Source organism: Macaca thibetana, chromosome 3 (genome assembly GCF_024542745.1).
Source record: "Macaca thibetana thibetana isolate TM-01 chromosome 3, ASM2454274v1, whole genome shotgun sequence".
Taxonomy (NCBI): domain Eukaryota; kingdom Metazoa; phylum Chordata; class Mammalia; order Primates; family Cercopithecidae; genus Macaca; species Macaca thibetana.
This window is the reverse complement of record NC_065580.1, coordinates 161,664,363-161,687,172: the sequence shown is the minus strand read 5'-3', so window position 1 is coordinate 161,687,172 and position 22,810 is coordinate 161,664,363. Positions and strand designations below refer to the sequence as shown.

Sequence of the window (22,810 nt, the reverse complement as noted above, 5' to 3'; positions counted from 1 at the left end):
CTGTCTTAGGCTAGCTAGGCAATGTAGCATGGTGGTTAGCACATAGGCTGGGCTGGTAAGTCCAGCAAACGTGGGTGTGGATCTTAGCCTGGTCACTTACTACCTGTGCAACTGTTATGGGTTGAACTGTGTCCCCCCCAAAAAAGATATACTGAAGTCCTAACCCCTGTGACAGCCCCTGTGACTGTGACTTTATTTGGAAATAAAATATTTGCAGACACCATGAAATTAAGATGAGGTCATTTGGGTGGGCCCTCATTCAAGGTGACGAACGTCCTTATAAGAAGAGGGAAGTTTAAACAGCGACGTGCACATAGAGAAGAAGTCTCAGTGACCACAGAGGCAGAGCCTGGAGCGACGTAGCACAAACCAAGGAAGGCCACGTGTTGCTGGCCACACCAGGAGCTAGGAAGAGGCAAGAGAAGATTCTTCCCAAATTCTCAGCGTGAGCATGGCCTTGCTGACACCTCACCTTAGGGTATCTAGTTTCCAGAACTATAACAGAATACATTTCACCCAGTTTGTGGTACTCTGGGACATCACTGCACCCCGTTTGTGCTGTGGTATGGCAGTTCCAGGAAACTAATACTGTAAATCTCGTAATCTCCATCTGTGTAAAATGCAAATCACAATACTGATAGTAGTCCTTCCTTAATGAGTTTATTATGAGGATTCCTGAGGCAGACATATGTCACATTCCTTGCACAGTATCTGGCGCGCGCACACACACACACACACACACACACACACACTGTATACACACACACATACACACACATACACATACACACATAAACACACACACACACACGAATTATGGACTGAATGCTTGTGTCTCCCTCAAAATCATATGTTAAAAACCCTACCCACTAATGTGACAGTATTAGGAGGTGGGGTCTTCAGGAGGTAATTAGGAATAGATGAGCTCATGAAGGTGGAGCCCTAATGAATGGGATTCACGTCCTTCCCCACGGAAAGGCCCACATGGCCGGCAATGGAGCGTGGCCTCTTGTTGACAACCATGTAAACAAGCTTGAAGTGGATCCCTCCCTAGCTGAGCCTTCAGAGAACTGCAGCTTCAGCTTATACCTTGATTGCATCTTTGTGGATTAGATGCTCAGGACATGTTGGTTCTATTAACAAATGTTTGTTATTATCAGACATAAACAGCTGAGGTCCCTGCACTCCAGGTAGTTATAATGTTAGGTCTCATCCATCCACCCAAGATTTCAACTACTTCTAGAACTTGTCTACTTTAATATCTCTAGCTAGACAACTGATTCTAATTTTGCACTTATTAATTTAGGGCTATAAACATTTCATAAGAAACTTGCCATAAATAGTTATAAAAAAACATTGAATTGTAAGGAATGAGCTATTAATCTGAGCATTGGGCATTACACCTTGATATCCTCTTCACTAGCCAGAAAATTGTTAAAGGGAACCTTCCTTGATTAGCAAGACCTGAGCCTCCTGTAAGACCTGCTGCCTTCCCATTTCTCTGGATTCTGTAACCATGGTTGCTCTGACAACCCCAGATCTAACATGTTTAATGGATAGAATATAATGTTTCCTTCCCTATGCGTCTTATTCTCTATGATTTTTAAATTTTCTAAAATAAACATGCATTATTTTAATAATTTAAACACATAAGATACGTGTTTTAATATTCAATGCTACTTTCAAGTAGAGACTGATAGAAAAATATAAAGGAAAAATCACAATGATATTTCTGATGTATATTTGTAGGAGCGTAGTATTAAGCTACAAAATGCTGTGCCCACAGTCTGTTTCTAGATGAGCCTCGGTTTCCTTATTTGAAAATGATGCTAACAAGGGTGTACCTCTCAGGACTATTGTGGAAACTGGATATCCTCTAAGGGCCTGTCACAGGGTTTTTCATGAAGTAAGTGCCTAGCTTCCCACTTCTCCTCCCTTTACATTTCTCGTAACTTTTGAATAAATTTCCATGAATTCAAGAAAAAACAGAATTTGCTTGTTGGTAATGTTATCTGTTCTGTTTTGTTTTGTTTTTCCTGAATCATGTGGAAGGCAGCTTCTGAAATGTCTCCCAGTGAACCCTGCCTTCTGGCAGTCACAGTCTTAGGCAATTCTCTTCCCTTGGGTGTGCACTGGCCCTGGTGACTTGCTCCTAAGGAATAGAATTCAGCACAAGGGATGGGAGTTCACTCTGAGGTTGGGTTACAAAAAGACTATGGCTTTCATTTTGCACAGCCTCTCTTTCTCTCTCACTTTACTTGTTCAGCCACCACACTGTGAGCTGCTCCATGGGAAGGTCCACATGGCAGGGAACGGAGCGTGGTCTCTTGCCGACAACCATGTAAACGAGCTTGAAGTGGATCCCTCCGGAGCCGAGCCTTCAGAGAACTGCAACTTCGGCTTATACCCTGATCGCATCTTTGTGGAAGACCCTGAGCCAGAGGCACCCCACTAAGGCATCTGGATTCCTGACCTTCAGAGACTCAGAGATAATAAACGTTATTGTATGAAGACAGTCAGTTTTAGCATAATTCCTTGAGTAGCAATAGTTAACTAATGCAGATCAATACATTTCATGCAGTCATTCTCTACTATTTTTATTCTAACCCTTCCAGGTGGCAACAATGAACAGTTATACTCCTTTTTGTTACACACATACTTTCAGATAAAAGTTTGGTATTCTCACTCTTGTTGCCCCTTAGTCCTGCGTTCTGCAGAGGTCTAGCTAGATGCTACCTGTTGATAAAGCAGATGATGCTTCTTTCCTACAAATGCCCCACTCTGGTCCTTGTCTCATGCCCTAATAGAACCCATGTCCCTGTGAAAGCTCTCTCAAAAACTACCTTTTCCCTCAATGCAATGAGTGTGTAGCGCCCAAATATGGAGGCTTGTGCAGGTGTGAGATGCCACAACCTCAGGATGGAGTGGCTTCCAGGAGAGTCGGTATAAGTGAAGAAGGGCTGTGCTGCTGAACTACCAAACCTAACGACGATGTCAAGAAATGCCTGGGAAATGACAGCAAACTGTTGCATAGGAGTGACTGGGAATCACTTCTCCAACCAACACATGAATGACGAAGCCCATTGATTTTTAAAAAACTACTGTACTGAGGCCAGGTGCAGTGGCTCACGCCTGTAATCCCAGCACTTTGGGAGGCTGAGGCAGGTGGATCACGAGGTTGGGAGATCGAGACCATCCTGGCTAACACGGTGAAACCCTGTCTCTACTAAAAACAAAAAAAATTAGCCAGGTGTGGTGGCGGGGGCCTGTGGTCCTGGCTACTTGGGAGGCTGAGGCAGGAGAATGGCGTGAACCCGGGAGGTGGAGCTTGCAGTGAGCCGAGATCGCGCCACTGCACTCCAACCTGTGTGACAGAGCGAGATACCATTTCAAAAAAAAAAAAAAAAAAGCTACTATACTGACGTATGATTCATGTACACAAAGCCGTATCACTTTTAAATTTGAATCCCTCCTATGTTCACAAATGGAAGGGAAAAAGAACAATGATTGTATAAAAGCTTTTGCCCCAACTGTCAAATATTTTACTTCTATGCAAATAATAATAATTATAAATAATTTTGAAAAAGGGGACAAACTACAAAAAAATCTAATGAGTATTTTTGGTTTGATTGAATTAAAAGCAATAAAAATAGAAGTTCACTCAAGTCATTGTCACATTTAAATCATACAGCCGCAGTATCTATGTGTTAATGTCCTAAGAGGCAAAATTGCCAGCAATTTATTCATCAGGTAATAAAGGTAAGTAAAACGCAGCTTCTTAGGCTAAATATTTCAGTTAACTATTTTAAACTACCCATGCAGTAATACACAGAACCCCAAATCTTGCTGATTTTGTTGTTGCTGTCACTTTGGACTCCAATATCTAATGTCTTCTGGCCATTTCCTCCTTGGTAACAGCCAGGGCAGTTCTGAAAGCACATCCTTCCCCAATTTTCTTAGAACTTGTAGTGTTTGTGATATGGTTTGGCTGTGTCCCCACCCAAGTCTCATCTCGAATTGTAATCCCCATAAACCTTAGATGTCAAGGGAGGGACCCGGTGGGAGGTGATTGGAGGTTCCCCCCATGCTGTTCCCGTGCTAGTGGGTGAGTTCTCAGAAGATCTGAAGGTTCTACAAGGCAGTTTTCCCTGCTCTTGAATGCTCTCTCTCACCTGCCACCATGTAAGACGTGCCTGCTTCCCCTTCTGCCATGATTGTAAGTTTCCTGAGGCATCCCCAGCCATGTAGAACTGTGAGTCAATTAAATCTCCTTTCTTTGTAAATTACCCAGTCTCAGGTTTTTCTTTGTAGCAGTGTGAGAATGGAGTAATTCAGTTTGTTTTCTTAATTTTCATGTCTGAGTACAGAACAGAATTGAGAGGTAAGAAAAATTATACGTAGGAAAATTTTCCCATAACTATTCCTTCAATGTCATTATATTTCAATGGCTAGCAAACATAAGGTGTGAATAACATCACAACCTCGTTGCTGACCTTGAGAAACAACTTGACTGCAAAAGTCAAGATGTGCCCGACTGGTGGAGCTCAAGGCCAATGAAAAAAAGAACAATAGAGTCAATGACTGGGTGGTTAAGGAGACATAAAGAAACCAGCCATTTGAACGCGTTCAATAAATAACCTGCAAAAATTAACCCACGAGCCACAGTTTGATCAGCTCCTGATGCTGTTTGGGGTGTTGAGATAGCCCCTAGAAGGGAACTGGGCACATGCTGCATTGTTCATGAACTGTTTTATGAAACTTGGACCTTGAGATTTTGGCCACTGCTGCCTGAATGATGTTCCCAAATTGTATCTGGTCAGAGAGTAGAGATGGGGATCTCCACATTCCACTACATTGCCAGCTCATTGAGCAGGCACTCCACAGATGAGTTCAGTCCTCTTCATATAACTCCTTGTGAGGCATTTCCCAGAATAAGCCCAGGCACTTTGCCAGTGTATTAGTCCATTTTCATACTGCCATAAAGAACTGCCCCAGACAGGGTAATTTATAAAGGAAAAAGGTTTAATTGACTCACAGTTCAGTATGGCTGGGGAGGCCTCAAGAAACTTACAATCATGGTGGAAGGCAAAGGGGAAACAAGGCATCTCCTTCACATGGTGGAAGGAAGGAGAAGTGCAGAGCGAAGGGGGAAGAACCCCTTATAAAACCATCAGATCTCATGAGAACTCACTCACTATCGTGAGAACAGCAGGGGAGAAACCGCCCCCATGATTCAATTACCTCCCCATGGTGTCTCCCTTGACACATGGGGATTATGGGGATTATAATTCAAGATGAGATTTGGGTGGGGACACAAAGCCTAACCATATCAGCCTGGTACATGGGACAAGTCTTGCCATTTCTCTTCCATAATTCCTTTTTAACAATTGGTCCTTGCCCAAACCTAACTTCTTTCTGGGTTGCCTGTTTTTATATTTCTATACCTTTTTGCCCACTTTAATTATCCTGCACATCTAAAAAAGTATGCACGGCCACCAAAATACGTGTGTGTTTTCTCCTAACTTACAATTTCACAAGCTGGAAAGGCACTTAGGAACTTCAGTTTTAACATGTTTTTAGTCTTTGACATAATAAAACGTATGCCATATACAAATGAAGTTTAGCACTCAAATCAGCTAAAAATCTTCCTACATATTATTAGAAAGGGTGATTTCATCAGGCATGTTTCTTAAATCAATATGCAATAAAGTCTAAAGTGAGGTCAACCCGTTTAACAATTGACACCCCCATAAATATAATAGGGATGAGGTGGGAAGGGCGTAGGTCTTAGTATTTATTATGTTTCCATTAATATTCTGCAGCTCTGTGTAGCTCTCCTGGGTCATGGTTTTCAACTCCTCCAGGGAGTGAAGTTTGAAGCTGGAGATGTGGAGAAGGAACACAGAATTTGCTCTCAAGGCTCTAAGGTGATTACTTCTGTCTGCTTCTTGACAAATCTATCAGCTCTTTCCAAATCTAAAAAGAATCAGGGATATGCCATGTTTTGGGAATAAGGTGAATATTTTTTTTTTTTTTTAATAGGTAATACCTTCATGTGTCATTTATCAGAAAAAGTAGGTATTGAGTCAAGAAATGTTTAAAAATCACATATTTTGCTTCCTTGTTACTAAACATTAGATATTATGTTACAATATAATAATTTTTAAAGTAAGCATGGGATGACTATTTTATTAAATTTAAATAATAATATGTAATATCAAAGAGATAGTTTTTAAGGGAGTCTTCAAATATCTTTATAATCGGTCACATACTTGAATGTATGTGTATGTAATATAAACATAAAATATACATATGTATCATTGTTTTATATTAAATGGGTATTGGACATATTTATAATTATATCTAGATCTATATATCCACCAATTCCCTCTTCTGGGATCCCATAGCATCTTCTGTATACCATTACATTAGCTCTGACTGTATTGTACTACCACTTTCTTTTTAAATATTTGTCTTTCTCCCTTGACTGCTTATTCCATGAAAACAGAACCTGTGATTTCTTTGACTGTTGAATCCCCAATTATTGATACAGTGCCTCATATCCAGTAAGTGTGGATCAAGTGTTTGGAAAAGAAGCACGGAGTGATTCCAGATTTATCAGTAATCATACACTGATCATTGAATCATACAATGATTCAAAACCCTGAATCACATAGGATTTTGCCCACTTTAATGATTCTGCACATCTAAAAAAGTGTGCACAGCCTCCAAACTGTGTGTGTGTGTCTGTAGCTATTCACAGGAATATTGCCTGGGGGCAAGTTTCACAAGCTGGAAAGGCACTTAGGAACTTCAGTATCAACCTGTTTTCAGTCTGACATAATAAAGCATATGCCATATACGCTTACATAGGATACAATCACAGGATTCGGGGTTTTGAAGGATGTCTTCATGGTTTAAAACTTTAAACTGTTTGTATTCAGAAGATAAAAATACTAAAGCTCTTCCTGGTTTTCTTGACATTTCCAGGGAAAATGCTTTTTTTATCTACTAGCAAGTCTTTATTCCTTTAATAACGTAGTGTGATTGCACCGTTTCTGTTATCTACTGATGTGTAACAGAGTACCTCAGAGCTTAGTAACTTAAATCAACCACTTTATTTTTCTCATAATTTTGGGGAGTCAAGAATTTGATAAGGTCTTGGCTAGAGGATCCATCTCTTCTCCACGTAGCTTTAGCCACGGGGACACTGGGGCTGGAGGGGCCACTTCCGAGATGGTCTCTTCACTCACATGTTTACTCCTTGTGCTCTTGGCTCTCCTCTCTTCTCCTCGCCTTTCTTCCCCACCCCTCTCTTCTCCTCTCCTTTTTCTCCCTCTCCTTGTGACATTTCATTCTACAGAGTCTCTCCTTCTGACTTGGGCTTCTCACAGCATGGAAGCCTCAGTTTGTGCATTCCTGAACTTCTCAGACAGGAATTTAGGACCCTAAGAGCAAGTTTTCCAAGACACTCAGGCAGAAGCTGCAAGGCTGTTGTAACCTCACATGAGAACTACACTGTGCGCCACTTTTAACACCTTCTATTGGCCAAGCAAGTCACAGAGCCCACCCTGACTTAAGGGTTGGGAACATAACACTCTCCATGAAAGACAGGTTAGAAAATTTCTGGCCATCTTTAATCTGCCACAAGACTCATAAAGAAGACATAGGAATAAGTTCTCTCTTTTAAAACACTTGGGTATATTTGCTGAATCAGGGTTGGGCAAATAGCAAATGCTTCATATATTTTTGTAGATTCATTCAATTAATTAATTAACGAAGAAAGAAATTAGGAGAAATATTTTCAGTGATGTAGTATGCCTGCTATTAACAGTCCTTATTTTAAATGGGTAAATAATTTAATCATGCCAATATAAATATTATGTCTTGTATGCTTAATGCAATTCTTCTTCTAGGCAGAAAAATGCAGCAGTGAAAATATATCTAACTATGGCCCAAACTTTTCAAACTATATACATGGAGTTTGTGTTGAAAATGCAGATAGAAGTTACTTTTTCCAGAGCTTATTTTTGTTTAAACATCCATCCTATAATATAGTTTTTATAAATTTGAAATTGGGTGATACTATTAATCTGAAGACCAAACCAGCCAAAATTTGATTACGATCCAAATGAAATTAAAGGAGGGATAAATAGTTATTCTCATCAAACTAGACTCCAAATATTTAATTAAACTCCAAGGCTTTTAACCCAACATTTATTCCCTTAGACTCTTTTCATTTATTCTTACAAAAATCCACGCATGTATAATTCATTTTCACTTTACTCAGCAAAATGTTCTTTTGTAATGAGTTGCTTGATATTCAAAAGACTTCTGAGTCTCTCAATTCTATTTCTGTCAAAAACAGGAAGTTGACTTTTGCCAAGAATAAATGAACTTGAATACAGAGTTTTAAATGTGGTTCAAAGGATGAAATCTTCAAATCTCAGGCCCATTCTGATGCTGGCAAGACCCTTCTCCTGCTCAGACTATGAAATAATAATGATGCTTTTAAACAATTAAAGCTTTGGGTTCCCAAAAACCTGAATCTGTTGCTAAATGTCACTTAACAACAGGATCTTATTTTTATCTTTAGCAAATATCCTGGGGCATGTATAAGTACCAGGGACAAACTGCATTACAGATTTAAATTTGGGATGAAAAAAATCAATATTTCAAAGTATAACAGGAACAGATTCTGTAAAATGAACACAAATCAGATACTGCATTGGCTAACTTCCAACAAAGAAAGGACACAAAAAATAGAGAAAGTGAAGTGAAATATTAAATCATAAAATAAAACTTTTCAGATATGATTTTGAAACCTTGGAGTCTTAACAATTTAAAACATAAGAGGAAAAAAAATCTAATTTAAAACTGTTAGCGTTGGCTGGGTGTGGTGGCTCACGTCTGTAATCCCAGCACTTTGGGAGACAGAGGCAGGCAGATCACCTGAAGTCAGGAGTTTGAGACCAGCCTGCCCAACATGGTGAAACCCTGTTCCCACTAAAAATACAAAAATTAGCTGGGCATGGTGGTGCACAACTGTCCCAGCTACTTGGGAGGCTGAGGCATGAGATTCACTTGAACCCAGGAGGTGAAGGTTGCAGCGAGCCAAGATCACACCATTGCACTCCATGCTGGGTGACAGAGTTAGACTCTGTCTCAAAAAAAAACAAAAAAAAAGTTAGTGCATGGCGCTCTTTTGTCATTCAATTTTTTTGAAATAAGTGACCTTAAATACCAAGTTGTAATTGTTTGGATGAATATATCTAGAATATATCTAGAACAAAGAATATATGAGTTATTTGTGAGCATTAACCAAGCACCTCCCAGATGCCGGAAGATATTTTTTCCAAAGTGGATTCTTATATCTTCCTCAGAAACTTTCAAATGGACTTCTTCAATCTGATCCATTAATGCAATTACATTTTCATTTTCCCATTTTACTTAGTGCAAAGTCAAGTTCAAGGAAACTCAATTATATAGCCAATTGTTAGAGCTCCTTCAAAGCAGGTCTAAACTAGCAACATATATATATGTGCATGGTTCAAATAATCACATTCTAGAATCACCATTTATCTAAATTATAGTGTGTGAATAATGAATAGTTTAAATTTGGCTGCAGAGGGTAGAAAATATTAGGGGCCAGAAACAGTAGGTTTGAGAAATATGTACATGGCTGTGAACCCAATCATGCATTCTTCCCTTAGTTACTCCAGGCCTGGGACCAAAGACAAGCAAACAGAAAGAGAAGCAGTACTCATACGTGTGTGTGTATGTGTGTGCACTACTCGTAATCCAGATAAGCTCTTCCAAGTAAACATAAGCAATTGAGATCCAGTTCATTTCATCATTGTTTATTCTTTTATTCAATATTAATGTCCACTAAGTGCCAAAAATGGCATTAGAAATGTTTTTGGCAGAGACCATTGGTGCCCACTGAATATCCATAACTCTTCCATATTTCCCAGTAGTTCCACCATTCCTTGAAGTGTCTGAGTTCTTCAAGGTCTGTCAAAAGAAAATGTGAGCACTTGTGTTCTGGGGCACTTAGTAGTCAGTGTGCCTCCTCCATCCCTAATTTCCCTGCCAGGGAGACTTGGAAATTCCATGTTTTTTCTATTGCTGCTATAACAAATTATTACCAGCTTACTATCTTAAACAATGCAAACTTATTATCTTACAGTTCTGGAGGTCAGAAGTTCAACATGGGACTCCCCCAGCTAAAATCAAAGTGGTAGCAAGGTTGTGCTCCTTCTGAAGGCTCTAAAGGAGAATCTATTTCCTCCATTGTTTTCAGCCTCTAGTGGACATCTGCTTTCCTTGGCTTGTGGCCCCTTCCTCCATCTTCAAAGCCAGTAATGGCAGATCAAGTACTTCTCACATCACATCTTTCTGACCTTTCTTCTGTAGTCACTGCTCTCTCTGATGCATCTGGGAGAGGTTCTGTTTTCAAGGATTTATATGATAGGATTGGGCTCACCTGGATAATGCAGGCTGATTACCATCTCAATGTTTGTAAACTTAATCACATCTACAATGTCCATTTTGCCATGTAAGGTAATATACACACAGGTTCTGGGAAGGAAGAGTGGCCATCTTTCAGGACCCTTATTCTGCCTCCACAGAAGCCATATGGGAAGATGCTGGGATGCAAGATAAAGGGGGCCTGGATCCCTGAATCACCACATGGAGAACAGCCATTATGCACCCATGTTCAACTCTGAACAACAAGCATAAACTTTTTTAAAATGTCCATGCTGTGAGATTTGGGTGTTATTCTGTGTGACAGCTACCATCAATCATTCTAACTAACATAGTGATGGTTAAGAATTTGTTCACTTTTGTTTCAGCTTTATAGCTAAACTACAAGGCTGGACTAGCTGGACTTTCCATTCCAATAGATATAATTCGTATGCATTTGCAGAAATAGTGTCTCCCTTGCCTTTAAATCCCCAACCGTTAATAGAGAGCCTAAAACAATACATTTTGAATGGCATTGAATGATACATAAGCAAAAACAAGAAAACATATAACAATAACAATGAAAAATGTTGACAACTGAGACATGTAGACCTATTTTAAACAATTCTTTAAGTGAAGAGGATCATCTTGGTCAAAGGCTATTGTTCTTTCCTGGGCTGATCTGAGGCCAGGATTTCTCTGGAAATCTTCCCCTCCCACTCATCTCATGCTCAAGCTAGCCAGTCCACAGAAGGAGCTCCAGGGGAGCAGGATTTTTGTGGTCCAGGCCTGTGGCCAAAGGTTGAGCCCTAAGAAAAATGGACCACTAAGGAGCACAGTGAGAGCAATTTTTGTCCATCAGAAAACAGTATAGGCTTTGGAAACAGCTCTGAGTACAAATCAGAGCTCAACCAATTCTTAGCTGTGTGGTTATGGGCAAGTAACTCTGAGTCTCTGTTTCTCATCTATGAAACAAGATAATAAGCCTCCCTTGGGAAGGTGATATGAGAATTTCATGGAATATAACTGATATAGCACAGATTCAGGCACAAAATGGACTTTATTTGTATTATTCTGAGTCAATAGGGAAATTCTGAGAGAAAAGCAAGAATGGGTTTAGTTTATCCTTCTATCCTGATAAATTCAACTAAAGCTCTCTCTAGATCTAAAAGTTTGGGAGATGATTTTATTCAGGCAATATGTATTCTGATTATATTATTTTTTTATCCTAGCCACCTAGCCAGACCTAGAAGAATTTCAAGATCAACACTTAATTGTAAAACTTTAGATGGAATAATCATGTAGATTTTTTGTTTGTTTTAAAGCCCTGTAATAAAAAGAAAACCATTATCATCGTGTATACGGTGACACAAGTACTTAATTAGCGGAATTTAGTAAAACATTATTTCTTAAGCTGAGATTAATGAGCTTTCAATGTATGGAAACGAGTTTTAAAAAATAATCAATGAGAATTGTTTGGTTTTATTTATCTTCTAATAGTTTACTGCACATATTCTCAGTTCCTGTTAGGAGAAACTAAAATATTCACTGTCTCATTTGGAAAGAAAGAAACCATCTAAAAAGAAGCCAGCAAAATCCTTTTATATGTAACATGAAGATTCGAAGAGGCTATAAATATTAATTTCAAACCAAGATCACTCAAATAGGAGTGCTCTCAAAGTGATATTGCAAATAATTTCAAGTTATACAATAGCTCAAATGGACAAAGAACAGGAATAATTTACTATTTGCCATATGCAATGGACAGGCTGAAACAGCATCAGACAGACAAAACCCATCCAACTATGTCAACTTAGATTTATCCGAAGGATTCCAGTGGCCTGCTCAGATTGTTAATGACCATGAGAGCATACTTTCTAAAAAACAAACTTTGTATTTTAGAATAATTTTGATTTACAGAAAAGTTGCAAAGATAATATATAGTTTCCTACACCCTTACCCACTTTCTTCTGTTGTTAATATCTTACATAACTATGGTACGTTTGTTACAACTAAGAATGCAGCATTGGTAGTTTCTAGGAACTGAGTCCTACCTTTTATTTGAACTTAATCAGTTTTCTTCCTGACATCCTCTTTCTGTTCCAGGATACCATCCCACATTCCATTTGGTCATCATTGCTCCTTGTCTCCTCTGGTCTGTTAACTTTTCTAAGACATTCCTTGCCTTCATGACCTTGACAGTTTTGAGAAGCACCACTAAAGTGTTTTGTAAAAACCCCTCTATTTGCTTTGCCTCACGCTTTTCTCACAACTGGATAGGGGTTATGGGTCTTGGGAAAGAATGTCACAGAGAGGAAGTGCCCTTCTCACCACACCATATCTGGAGCACATGGTATCAACACGGCTTATCACCAATGTTGTCAATCTTGATCACCTGGCCAGTTTTTCCAGGTTTCTCCACTTTAAGGTAGAACAGCATTGACTTTTCCCCGTCTTTCCATAATCGACTCTTTAGAAGCAAGTCACTAAGCGCAGCCCACACTCAAAGGGGCAGGGAGAAGATCTGGCTCCACCTCCTGGAGATAGAGACATCTAATTTACAACTCTTCCGGAAGGGAGATTCCCAGTTTCTCATTTGTGTATTTATTTATTCAATTGTTTGTTTATATCAATATAGACTCATAATTTATATCAGTATGGATCATGAAATGTATGCTTTGGGTTATAGTCCAATTCTATGTTATTTATTTTCTTGCTGAAATTGCTCCAGCTTTGGCCATGGAGAGTTTGTTCAGGTTGGCTCCTAGGCCCTTTTCTGTGCCCTCAACCTTTTGTTTTTCTGGCACTTCCTTACTTTCTGCAATTACAAAGTACTCCAGGAGCATCTTGAATTTTCCCTGTCCCAGTCCTAGAATCTATCATGTTTTTATCTATTTTTAAGAATGAAAGAAAATTATTCCCTTTAACCTAAAAATGGGCAAATTCACAGATATCTCAAAATATCACTTGTGTTTAGATTTGTTAGAGATCAATGAAGTGGCTATTTTGAGGAGCATTTTTTTTTGAAGGGGCATTAGCTCTCCTAATGGAACTAATGATATTAGATACTATAGGTGTCATTAAAATTTAGAATCTGGTTGGATGATTGATCCATTTTTTGCAACTCCGAATATTTCAGTGACAAACTTCTAGCCAAAGCATCTGCATTTATATGTAGGTGAAATTAGGTGTTCTCCTGCCAGACCAAAGAATAGGTCTCAGGTGGGATAGCTCCTACCAGAGAGAAATTGACGTTGAGTCTGGAATGAAAGGGGTTTCCGTTGAAATATCAGTTGGGTTATGTCTGTGAGGGTGTTTCAGGATGAGATTAGCATTTGACTCGGACTCAGTGAAGTCAATTGCCCTCCCCAATACAAGTGAGCATTATTCAATCTGCTAAGGAACTGAAAAGAACAATCACTTATCGAGTCACAGTTCTGTATGTTGGCAATCTGGGCGGACCTCCATCGGGAGGTTCTTCTGCTGGTGTCTCCTGGGCTCAGCCGTGTGATCATTCAATGCCAAGGAGATGGAGGGAGTAACTTGTGTTGATGGCTTTACAGTTTGTGTTTCCAGTCTGTTATAAGAACTGCCCAGACCTTGTTCCTAGGAAGATTCTTGAAATACATCTGTATACTTCCAACGATATTGCCTGAATCTTTGATAATTCAAGTGAGTTTCTGCTCCTTTAGACAAAACAATGACCAAGAAAAGTTTAAGATTCTATTTTAAAGTCAGTATTATTTAGAATATGTATTATTTGTCCTTCCAATAACAAAACTCGACATCCTGGTGCTTTAAAATAATAAAAACACAATTCCTGCTCATCCAGCAGAGGTGGCATTGGACACCGTCTCCCTGGCGTCACCCAATCTGTTAAGGAAATGAAAACAGCAATCACTTATCCATTCACAGTTCTATCTGTCGGCAATCTGGGCGGGCCTCCGCTGGGAGGTTCTTCTGCTGGTCTCTCCTGGGCTCGGCGGCATGACAGCAGTCAGCTGGTAGGTAAGCAGAGTGCAGCAGCCTGGTCTTGCCTCACGCAACTGTCTGCTGCTGTGACTGTCAGGGAGGCCCTCCTTCCACATGGTCTCTCATCCTCAAGAGCCCAGCTTCTTGCCCCCAGTATATATTTAACTTTTGAGTTTTGTGCTTTCAGGGCCAGTGTTTTTCATCTCTGGATTCAGGCCACAAGTCACATAGAGGCTCGTGCTTTTGGACAAGTAACTTCACTGCTCTAAACCTTTGCTATGATGATGAAAGGAGAATAGATACAAACTACGTAATGCAATACCTGGCAAGTAGAAAGTCTCAAAAACCATCAGCTACTACAATGAGTATTGTTGTTGTTGTTACTTTTAGTATTATTATTAAATCTAACACATCCCTTCCCCGCAATGAGGTTAGGTGTGATCATGTGACTGACTTCTGGCTGAAGGAATGTGAGAAGAAATGACAAATCGTTTGTAAGCCTGACCCAGGAAAACTTCTCTGTGATCCTCTCCACACTTTTTCTCCTTCTTGGTCTGCCAGCTGGATGACACAAACATCTAAAGAGAACTGGGGGACCCTAAGGAATCAGGAGCCACAAATTGGAAAGGTCCTGGGTCTCTGTGTGTACCTATGAAAGGTCATTCACTGACCATCCACATCTAGTGCATGAGCCGGAATTATATTTTTATTATTTTAATCACTGAGATGTCGAGAGTTTTGTTATTTGAGAGACAAATGATATACATCCTAATTAATACAGACATTAAAATAGAATCTTAAAGAAATTTTCTTGGTTATTTTTTTCCTAAAGAAACAAACTCACTTGAATTATCAAAGATTTGGGCAATATAGTTGGAAATATGTATCTCAAGAATCCTAGGAACAAGGTACAGTCAGTTTTTATAACAGACAGGAACCACAAACTGTAAACCTATCAACAAAAGTTACTCCTTCCGTCTCCCTGGCAGTACATGGAGGCTTATTTCTGGTTCTCTCTCTCTCTCTCTCTCTGTCTTTCTGTCTGTCTGTCTTTCTGTCTACAGATTAGCTTGCTTTGCTTCTCAGGTTGCGCTAGAGACCCTCTCAGAGAAGATGATTGGCTCAAGCTGGGCCAAAATGTACTCCCTGGTCCAACCAGCTGTGACTAAAGGGCAGAGTCACCTTACACAACAGTCAGTTCCCATAGAAAGAAGGGGAGCCCCCCCTTGGCAGGGCATGGTGGCTCACGCCTGTAATCCCAGCACTTTGGGAGGCCAAGGTGGGCGGATCATAAGGTCAGGAGATCGAGACCATACTGGCTAACATGGTGAAACCCCATTTCTACTAAAAATACAAAACAAACAAACAAACAAAACACAATTAGCCGGGCGTGGTGGCGGGCGCCTGTAGCCCCAGCTACTCGGGAGGCTGAGGCAAGAGAATGGTGTGAACCCGGGAGGCGGAGCTTGCAGTGAGCCGAGATCGTGCCACAGCACTCCAGCCTGGGCAACACAGCGAGACTCCGTCTCAAAAAACAAACAAACAAAACAAAACAAAACAAAACAAAAACAAAGAAGAGGACCCCAAAAGTGTCCCTAGGAACATTAGTGCGGTAAGACAGAACTCCTGTTTAACTTTCCGGGGTAGGTGTCAGCGAGACCAACACTTCCCATTTTACTTTGTAAGTAGTCCTTAAAATTTAGTGGAAGAGTCTTCCCTTTACTTGTCTATTATAATTAAGACTATATTGTATTTTTTAAGATGGATTTTTTTTTTTAGAATAGTATTAGCTTCACAGCAAAATTGAGGGGAGGGGACGGAGATTTTCCATATACTCTCTACCCCACAATGCGCATAGAATTCCACTTTATCAATATCCCCTACCAAAGTGGTACATTTGTTACAACTGGTGAATCTAACTTGGCATATTATTATCACCCAAAGTTTATAGTTTACACAAGGGTGCACCCTTGATATCCCTTGGAATTGTATCTAAATCATTAAGATGTTATATTCTAGGCTGTTGAAGCAATATTTATCACTATATCATCCATCAACAAATTTTAGTTTTGTGCTGTTGAACCTCACTCAGATACACGGTGGAACGTCTCATTGAAATACTTGAAATTTCCTACTGGCCTTGACGTTCAGACAAGAACCATTTGTCAGAAACCTATCTCATTACTTCTAGGTAATAGGATTCATGCAGAGTGTTTGCAACGCACTGTTGTTGTCTTCATGCGGAACAATGCTATGTTGTAAGCTTTGGAAAGTGGATATCTCCCGGGTTTACTCTCAAGCTCCCTGTTGGAATGATTTTATACTTTAGTCTCAGTGGGAATCTGCTTCCAACTCCCCAGCTGGATTGCTTTGCTACATTAGGGGCCAATCAGCAGAAGCTGTTTATCTCTCAGAAGAGTATGAACTGCTGTTTCCCAATACACTTAGTGTTCCCTTTTCAGAGACATAAACTGTCATTTTCAGTAAGTAATTTCTATTGAATGGCTGGTGCCAGATAACTGAGGATGATAACAAGGATGAGATGGTTGCAATGAAAAATTGTTAACGTAACATGTGATGGCCCTTCTCAGCAAACTAACACAGGGACAGAAAACCAAACGCCACATGTTTTCACTCATGAGTGTGAGTTGAACAATGAGAACATGTGGACACAGGGAGGGGAACATCACACACTGGGGCCTGTCAGACGGTGGGGGGCACAGGGAGGGAGAGTATTAGGACAAATACCTAATGCATGTGGGGCTTAAAACCCAGATGCCAGGTTGATGGGTGCAGCAAACCACCATGGCACATGTATACCTATGTAACGAAGCCACACGTTCTGCACATGTATCCCAGAACTCAAAGTAAAATGATAAAAAAAAAATGTGACGGTCCATCCTTAGCTTGCACAAGCAAGGATGACAGAAATGACACCAGAGAGGGAAGCACCACAAACTGATTAGGGAGAGTAATTCCAGGGGTCTTTTTCCAGAGAAAAACAGGGAGGTCTTTTTCCTCCCTGTTACTGAGCGAGGGACAAGGAGTGGGGAGGGAAAGGTGACACTGATTGAGAAAATACACAAAGATGGCATCTCTTAAAAAGGACTGAGGGTTTCTGCCTTCCCTTAGATTGGGACTGTGAATATAAGGGCAGATTTGAAATGGAATCAGGAAATTAAGACCTATCCAGTTGGAGCGGGGAGAGCTTTCAGAAAGTCTGAAGTTGCTGGCCAAGACGGAGGCTCAGGGAAAGTCAGAGCCCTAGAAACTGGCCACCAGCTGCAGAGACCCATGAGATATCTGGACCCAAATGGCTCAACCAACCGTGGAGCAGATGGAGGACAGTGAGAAGAGCAGGAGGTTCGGGAAATCTCAGCTACCGTATTTCCATTTATCAGTTGTCCGTTGTGTGTTCTTTGCTATTTTTGACTTCTTTTCTGATAATTTTGTGGTAGAGAGTGCTGAAGAGTGAGAGGCCCAGGCCGTGCCTTTCACACTCTTCAGAGGGTCTCAGGGTGCCCGGAAGTGCAAGCTGGCCAGAAAACTAGCAAGAGCACCCGTTTGCAGCACTTACCAAAAGGAGAGGCACTTTAGTAAGGGCTGCACATCTCCACCAGAGCCCAGGAAGAAAATCTCATCATCATTACATTACAAACCGTGAGACCAAGGCTCACAGAAGCTGTGGTACTTGGAAAATCTGGGACATGAATCTTGTTCTCTATAACTTCAGAGCCCACCTGTAACCACAGAAACCTGCTTCTCCCTAACTGTATGGGATAATCAAGGAAGGTACACTCAACTTTTATTGCATGAAGAGTTCTGATATGGTCCAAGAATCAATAGCTGTGTATTTCTTGCTTCTTTGTTCTGGCTTGAGACACTTTGTGGAGGAGCTGACTTTGGTTGGAATGGTTGGGTCAGAGAGATTATTTCAGGGCTAAGCAGAGTTCTCAGAGATGCACAGCCATGGGGCATTACAGGCAGCAGCATTATGGCCACAGGTAGGAGCATGAGGATCAGAGCCTGGTGCAGCTCATGTATGAACTCCTTCTAGGAGCCTCAAGTTTTGGGTGCATCTCAGGAATGAAAATGGTCAGCAGAGCGCAGATGCAGCAGCGGTAAGCAGGACTGGGGTTGTCCCAGGCTTCAGAGCAAGAAGCCTCCTGCTCCCACGGTGCTGAGTTTCAGATGCGGTTAGGAGGAAGCACTTACTGCACAATGTGGGGGAAGGGACGACGGCTTGAAAGAAGCAAAGACATCAGAAGAACTGCACCGTTCCAGTGCCTTTGGGATGCTATTTTTCAAAAGAAGCTGGTTCCTGCCACCCACCCCCGACATTTTGAAATTCAGCAGAACCAACATTGTTGGCAAACATTTGCTGCTGACTCTCTGAAAGGCTATGTTGTTATCTTATCAACCCGGCTGACTCAGAGAAACATACGTCAAGGAGGGGTGAGAGTCTAGTAGATTAGATGGAATCTGGGGTATTCCCCAGTTTGGGGTTATAATTCTAGGATGACACGATGCCTGTTGATGTAGCCCGCTGGCGGGCCTTGTTTTGGGAGCCCCTGCTCCCCAAACTCACTTTGGCTGCCATTATCCAGGACTATAGGTGACCATTTTACCTCAGAGTCTTCCTTTTCCTAGGAGTATCCCTGTGGTCCTCTGCCTCCTTGACCTCTCTGTGCAGTGTTCTTGGTGTCTAGTCATTTATTGCCATGGACTGTACAGAGGACCTCTGTGTGCACCTTTGAAGTAGTCTAGACCACTCCCATCCCATTCTTCTGTCAGTCACTGGAGTTTATGGACAATGCATTGTTACAGAAAACCCATTTCTGATTTCTTTGGAGTCCATGGGTTTTAAGAAGCAAATTCTAGCTGGGCTAAGAGCCTGCAAGGGTAATTAACAGATGACTAGAAGTCAGTCAATTAACAGATCTCATTAGAACATGGTCTTTTTAAGTCATCGATCGTCTCACCCAGCCACAACCGATGTGGAAGTTCAGCCACCACCTGCAGACCGCTTAGAGGACATCACAGAGCACAGCTGCCAGGGGGGCTTGTCCATGGGGTTTGGGCTGCCTGGCCTTTGTGTGTCACCCAGTGGAAGTGAAGCCCACCCACGCCATAAGAGTTGCTGAGCCAAGTGAGAACTGCCCCATGGGGATACTCCTACTCTTGGCCAGACATCCAAAGCATTCCTAAAGTACAGGCGATGATGCTATGGAAGTGAGAGTATCAGGAAACGGGGCTTCTGCAAGAATACACAGCGGTTCAAACTCACCATGTTACAATTGGGAACTTGCTCATAAGTCCACCTATGCCAGCTAGAGGCAGGCGCCATCACCCTATGCAGGGGTAAGCAGAAGAGGCATGAGATTTAAGTTTAAGCCTAGAGCAGACAGGACTCCCAGTGACCCCTGATTCCTACATCATATACATTATGCTCCCAATGGGGGACTCAGGAGGAGCAAGGCAATGGTGCGCTGTGGACGAGGCTGTACAAGGGACATCCTGGGGCAGAGGTAGGATGGCTACAGGCTGAGGAGCAGCAGGGCTGCATTGCCGGTGAGATCCAACAGGGCTCCAGGAAAGGTCACTGTGTCTTGTCTATGCGTGGGACATGCAGTGGCAGGCTTTGGCAGCTGTGGACATCAGCAGTTAGTGCCGACAGAGCATCCTGTGATCAGTTAGGATAAGGATGTGTTCAAGAAGTCAAGAGGACCCAGAGAAGAAAAGGATACCTGTATCCAGGTATGAGGACCCCATTCTACCACTGCCCTAGTGACAACATAGGCCACCCGCTCTGTTTAGACGTTATCTTGTAAAGAAAAACTTGGGCCTTTTGCTGGTGGCTGCGAGAGCGGAGAGGACGCCATGAAGGCTTCTGGCACACTACGAGAGTACAAGGTGGTGGGTCGCTGCCTGCCCACCCCCAAATGCCACACACCACCCCTCTACCGCATGCGAATCTTTGCGCCTAATCATGTCGTCGCCAAGTCCCGCTTCTGGTACTTCGTATCTCAGTTAAAGAAGATGAAGAAATCTTCAGGGGAGATTGTCTACTGTGGGCAGGTGTTTGAGAAGTCGCCACTGCGGGTGAAGAACTTCGGAATCTGGCTGCGCTATGACTCCCGGAGCGGCACCCACAACATGTACCGGGAATACCGGGACCTGACCACTGCGGGCGCTGTCACCCAGTGCTACCGAGACATGGGTGCCCGGCACCGTGCCCGGGCCCACTCCATTCAGATCATGAAGGTGGAGGAGATCGCGGCCAGCAAGTGCCGTCGGCCGGCTGTCAAGCAGTTCCATGACTCCAAGATCAAGTTCCCGCTGCCCCACCGGGTCCTGCGCCGTCATAGACCAATATCCCTGATGAACATCGATGCAAAAATCCTCAATAAAATACTGGCAAACCGGATTCAGCAACACATCAAAAAGCTTATCCACCATGATCAAGTGGGCTTCATCCCTGGGATGCAAGGCTGGTTCAACATTCGCAAATCAATAAACATAATCCAGCATATAAACAGAACCAAAGACAAGAACCACATGATTATCTCAATTGATGCAGAAAAGGCTTTTGACAAAATTCAACAGCCCTTCATGCTAAAAACGCTCAATAAATTCGGTATTGATGGAACGTACCTCAAAATAATAAGAGCTATTTATGACAAACCCACAGCCAATATCATACTGAATGGGCAAAAACTGGAAAAATTCCCTTTGAAAACTGGCACAAGACAGGGATGCCCTCTCTCACCACTCCTATTCAACATAGTGTTGGAAGTTCTGGCTAGGGCAATCAGGCAAGAGAAAGAAATCAAGGGTATTCGGTTAGGAAAAGAAGAAGTCAAATTGTCCCTGTTTGCAGATGACATGATTGTATATTTAAAAACCCCATTGTCTCAGCCCAAAATCTCCTTAAGCTGATAAACAACTTCAGCAAAGTCTCAGGATACAAAATTAATGTGCAAAAATCACAAGCATTCTTATACACCAGTAACAGACAAACAGAGAGCCAAATCAGGAATGAACTTCCATTCACAATTGCTGCAAAGAGAATAAAATACCTAGGAATCCAACTTACAAGGGATGTAAAGGACCTCTTCAAGGAGAACTACAAACCACTGCTCAGTGAAATCAAAGAGGACACAAACAAATGGAAGAACATACCATGCTCATGGATAGGAAGAATCAATATTGTGAAAATGGCCATACTGCCCAAGGTAATTTATAGATTCAATGCCATCCCCATCAAGCTACCAATGAGTTTCTTCACAGAATTGGAAAAAACTGCTTTAAAGTTCATATGGAACCAAAAAAGAGCCCACATCTCCAAGACAATCCTAAGTCAAAAGAACAAAGCTGGAGGCATCACGCTACCTGACTTCAAACTATACTACAAGGCTACAGTAACCAAAACAGCATGGTACTGGTACCAAAACAGAGATATAGACCAATGGAACAGAACAGAGTCCTCAGAAATAATACCACACATCTACAGCCATTTGATCTTTGACAAACCTGAGAGAAACAAGAAATGGGGAAAGGATTCCCTATTTAATAAATGGTGCTGGGAAAATTGGCTAGCCATAAGTAGAAAGCTGAAACTGGATCCTTTCCTTACTCCTTATACGAAAATTAATTCAAGATGGATTAGAGACTTAAATGTTAGACCTAATACCATAAAAATCCTAGAGGAAAACCTAGGTAGTACCATTCAGGACATAGGCATGGGCAAAGATTTCATGTCTAAAACACCAAAAGCAACGGCAGCAAAAGCCAAAATTGACAAATGGGATCTCATTAAACTAAAGAGCTTCTGCACAGCAAAAGACACTACCATCAGAGTGAACAGGCAACCTACAGAATGGGAGAAAATTTTTGCAATCTACTCATCTGACAAAGGGCTAATATCCAGAACCTACAAAGAACTCAAACAAATTTACAAGAAAAAAACAAACAACCCCATCAAAAAGTGGGCAAAGGACATGAACAGACATTTCTCAAAAGAAGACATTCATACAGCCAACAGACACATGAAAAAATGCTCATCATCACTGGCCATCAGAGAAATGCAAATCAAAACCACAATGAGATACCATCTCACACCAGTTAGAATGGCAATCATTAAAAAGTCAGGAAACAACAGGTGCTGGAGAGGATGTGGAGAAATAGGAACACTTTTACACTGTTGGTGGGATTGTAAACTAGTTCAACCATTATGGAAAACAGTATGGCGATTCCTCAAGGATCTAGAACTAGATGTACCATATGACCCAGCCATCCCATTACTGGGTATATACCCAAAGGATTATAAATTATGCTGCTATAAAGACACATGCACACGTATGTTTATTGC

General features: G+C 41.5%; 1 protein-coding gene across 1 annotated transcript; it reads left to right on the top strand.

Annotated features, from left to right (window-relative positions):
* Positions 1 to 20,277: 20,277 nt before the first annotated feature.
* LOC126950962 (60S ribosomal protein L18a-like) lies at positions 20,278 to 20,826 on the top strand (the record flags this gene model as incomplete). The annotated part of the gene is made up of 1 exon (XM_050784868.1): positions 20,278 to 20,826. A coding segment is annotated over exon 1 (507 nt), but the record flags the coding sequence as incomplete, so codon positions are not given.
* Between the last annotated feature and the right edge of the window lie 1,984 nt (positions 20,827 to 22,810).